Source organism: Lytechinus variegatus, chromosome 3, assembly GCF_018143015.1.
Source record: "Lytechinus variegatus isolate NC3 chromosome 3, Lvar_3.0, whole genome shotgun sequence".
Taxonomy (NCBI): domain Eukaryota; kingdom Metazoa; phylum Echinodermata; class Echinoidea; order Temnopleuroida; family Toxopneustidae; genus Lytechinus; species Lytechinus variegatus.
Genome location: NC_054742.1, coordinates 28,896,312 through 28,900,283, shown reverse-complemented (window position 1 = coordinate 28,900,283; position 3,972 = coordinate 28,896,312). Strand labels below are relative to the sequence as shown.

The 3,972-nt window shown below is 39.4% G+C and overlaps 1 protein-coding gene across 1 annotated transcript; it reads right to left on the bottom strand.

The window, feature by feature from the left end:
- Window positions 1-333: 333 nt before the first annotated feature.
- Window positions 334-3,656, bottom strand: LOC121412196. The gene has a single exon (XM_041605104.1). The coding sequence runs from the start codon at window positions 3,507-3,509 to the stop codon at window positions 2,703-2,705; it is 807 nt and encodes a 268-aa protein (XP_041461038.1). The 5' UTR covers window positions 3,510-3,656; the 3' UTR covers window positions 334-2,702.
- Between the last annotated feature and the right edge of the window lie 316 nt (window positions 3,657-3,972).

Here is a 3,972-nt window from a genome sequence, read left to right as displayed (position 1 = left end):
ATGCAACAAGACATTGTTAAGCAGGGGCCCGTTGCAGAAAGAGTTGCAATCAATCGCAACTCTAAAAATTTGATTTTCAACCAATCAGAAGCGCGCATTTGGGACTTGTGATTGATTTTTTGGGCTTGCGTTTAAACGCAACTCTTTCTGCAACGGCCCCCTGCTCTGCTAATCATTTGGATGAAATAATATGATATATATTAACTTAGCGAGAGCACTGTGAGATCATATCATTAACATGGGCTTATACATGTATATTCCAAAGTTATCGAGTAACAAAATTGACTAAAACAACCCCCCCAAAAAAATTAACAGTAATCATCGATGTTAACTGAAAGTTAAACAAACTGTCATCAAACTATTAACACGAATAACTATTCAAATCAAAACTTTCTTTTTCGATGTATAGAATGTACAAGGTAATTAAATACATCTATCACGGCTATAAGCATCTCCCTATATTTTTCATCAGCAGTTGACTCTTTGTTTTACACTTGTGGCTAACTATTGCAAGTAATGTTTTTATTGTTACAACGCGGATGGGGCATGTGGTACTATACCTTTATCAAAAACATATGATTTTGCAAGATTGACATTGTTTCACAGATTCATGGACATTTTTATAGATCCATTCTCAATCCAAATTTGTGCATCAGAGCATATATTAATTATTGTGTATGCAAAGATTCCATTTGATTATGAGTATTAATTTACAAAACTACTCACTAACATGGCTTAAAATTGATAAATATCTGTAACATCTACAATGCCATTTGCTTAACCGTTTAGGGTAACAATTGCTAATCTATGTGTCAACGTGTCTCTAATAAACTGAAATTTTCAGGATTTTTAGTATTTTTCCAATATAAGCATTTTCCATACTACTGCATGGAATCATGTAAAAGGAAAGTTTCGATTAATTTTCACTATATACGGTCTTCTTTTATTAAAAAATGAGAGAGTTGAATGCAGCTTGTCATATTAAAGTTAGCAATAAGAGTGTAATGCGTACGAAGATAAAATTTTGGGATACAAATTAGAATTCATATAGGTAGAATGAAGAATTTTTCATCTCGACTCCACAGTCACAATCTCAACGACCTCATATGCAAGCAAAGCCCATTCTTGAAATGTTTAATCAATGTGTTTGACTTTTGTTTTCATAGGCAAACACTGGAAGGCGCATTCAACCCTTTTCTGTTTTCATTTCAATCTATGCAACCAGTCCAAGTGTTCTGGTCTTTCTCTCCTTTTTATTGATTTGTACATTGGCGCTACCATAGACTATACCCTTGAACAAAAATAAGAAAATTGAATTCAAGTCTGGTCGAATCATGTCAAGAAACTATTTCAAGCATAATACCCTCCAAAATATCACCTTTCGGGGCAACGACGACTCGGGCTATATTCTTGCATCAAACGCCAGAGTATTTAGAGTATTAAACAGCTATTGATCTCATATAATCCGATCGGTAAATTGCCTGAAGGTCGAGACAATTATATATGAAAAAGCGCGACATGTTAAAACTTTTTTTTAGGCGTGTGTAATTGTTATTGGTGACATGTCGAGAGGGCCGCGGTCATGCAACTTGAAGAGAGCGGTGAAGTGAGTCTCTACGCCTGGACGCTCCCGGCCGATGAGCGGGGACTGCCCGTCGACTTGACTCGATACGATTCGCTGCTTAACAGACATTAACCGTTTCTCTCGTTATTGTAGCAATTTATATTTGGCTATAAATGCATACTTAAGTGCAATATTTTAGTGTAAAAATCACCTGCAGTTTCCCATTTTACGAGCTGACAGGAGCGATTTCCAGGTGACCGTCGTTATGAAATATTTAACTTGATGCAACCAGAAGCATTTATAATTTCCTCATCTTTAATTTATTTCAATTTATATATTAAGAGTTTAATACTTGTATCTAATTAATTATCAACGTGTGGTGAATTAGACGTATATATATGGCGTGCAAGTAATGTACATATTGCCGTATAAACATTATAATACATTAGATAAACATCAAACAGCTTATTAATTTTAAAGAACCAATTACATTGTTTTATGGTCTATGCAGTGAGATGATTACTTGCAATATATCATTCAGTCACTTCATCGTTATTATTTTATTGTATCTAATTATACAATTTATGGTGAAATGAAATTGAGATACGATTATAGATATATACATTGGAATAACAAAGGTCTTATTCAATGACTCACACAGTCGTCATCTGTAAAATAAACGCATAAATCGCAAAGGTATCATCGTTTGCCTATAGCAGCATTCGAGCCACTTACATCAATTGAAATAAAAATGAGGAATCGTCGTGCATCATCGTAATTTTTACAAATCATCAGGTATTTGTTCTCAAATTGCCGCTTATCTTCTGCCTAGTGTATTTAGTGTAGTGCGCCGTAAGCCAAGATAAGCCAGAGTAGCTTACCGTAAATCTTACCCTTTGGCTATAATATATAACAAGCACGTAGAATGCACGCTCATTTGTCTTGTTTTCATTAAGCGTTATGATTTTGTTGTCATCTTCCTTCGCAGTGATGGTATTCAGGCTAGATCACTATAATGTCTCAATAAAGGATGCCCAAAATGGATTTTAACGCCTAGACTTGGCGGGAGGGCCTAACATGAATATTAAAGATACGAACTGCTAGTCGAGCGCGACCTCTCGTCGTCGTTCAACCTCTTTCAATGTACACGCGCTGCAGGTTGCAAATCAACACTATAATGTACATCTTTGAAAAGGAAGAAATTAAGATAAATACGCAAAACTGACTGACCTGTTTTTGGAGGATTTCTTTTAATCCTCATCCATTTGTAAAGACCTGCTTCTCCTGATGGTGACTGCGCCTCACCATTGGAGCTTGATGTCGGCGACCTCCCATTCGTAATGGCGTTCGCTCTGGTCTCATCATCGGTGGCAGCACCATTGGAGCCAAGCGGTTGTCCGCTTGTAGGTTCTTGCCCAGAACCCAACGCACAAGACGTTGGTGACGGCGAATCAAGGTTCGTTATCGACGGTGAATCGCTGTTGTAGCTACCATTAAAGTTGATACCCGATGTCGCACACGACACCGCCGACGTTGGACTTCGGACGTGTTTGTGGATGTGAGGGTATTCGGTCTCGGAGTTCCCGTAATGATTGACGGAGCCGGGGTAGGCATACGCCGAACGGTTATAAACATAGTTCATACTGGACATCGAGTTACAGGTCGATGGCGGGTTGTATTCATGGAGACGATGACGACTATCACCGAGATGTGAGTACGAGTTGGTGGTGCTTTGAACTCCGATGCCCGATACGAGATGGCCGTCGAATCCTTGCGGGTCGAGGCCCCCGTAAGACTTGGCATGGCCTTGGTAAAGCCCTACCCCCTGCGATACGGCAGCGCTGCAATAATCAAGCCCTCTCACTCCAGAATACATGCTGGTTTGATCTGTTGAGCTATAGTCGGCATACGGTGTGCTAGCAGTCGTCGTCGACGATTTATCCATGGCCAGGATCAAGTTCGCCGATTGAGAGTAATGACGGTATATTCCGACCAGTTCGAGCTGCCAGTCTGGATTTGGTTGTAATGATAAATGACTGTTGGTTTGTCTCTCTCTCTAGGTGGGCGCCGGCACGGGCCAAATATGTGTGGATGGGAACCAACCACGTGACGCCAGCCAACCAATCAATGTTGACTTTTCGACTGGTGAAGAGTTTGGCGGTGGTTTCATGCCCCCACACACATATACACATATAATTCATGGGGTAGTTTAAAATCAATGTTTACATCGGGGATCTGTAGGAAAGCAGTGCTATTTTTCCAAACACTGAGAAGCTAAGCCACAAGTCTGGATCAATGTCTTTATTGGTTTAGGCGCGTGCCACCGGTCAACCAATAATATCAACGATGTCGCATTCCCCACATATGATTTATATTGAAGAATGAAAGTAAGTAAAAAAAATACACGA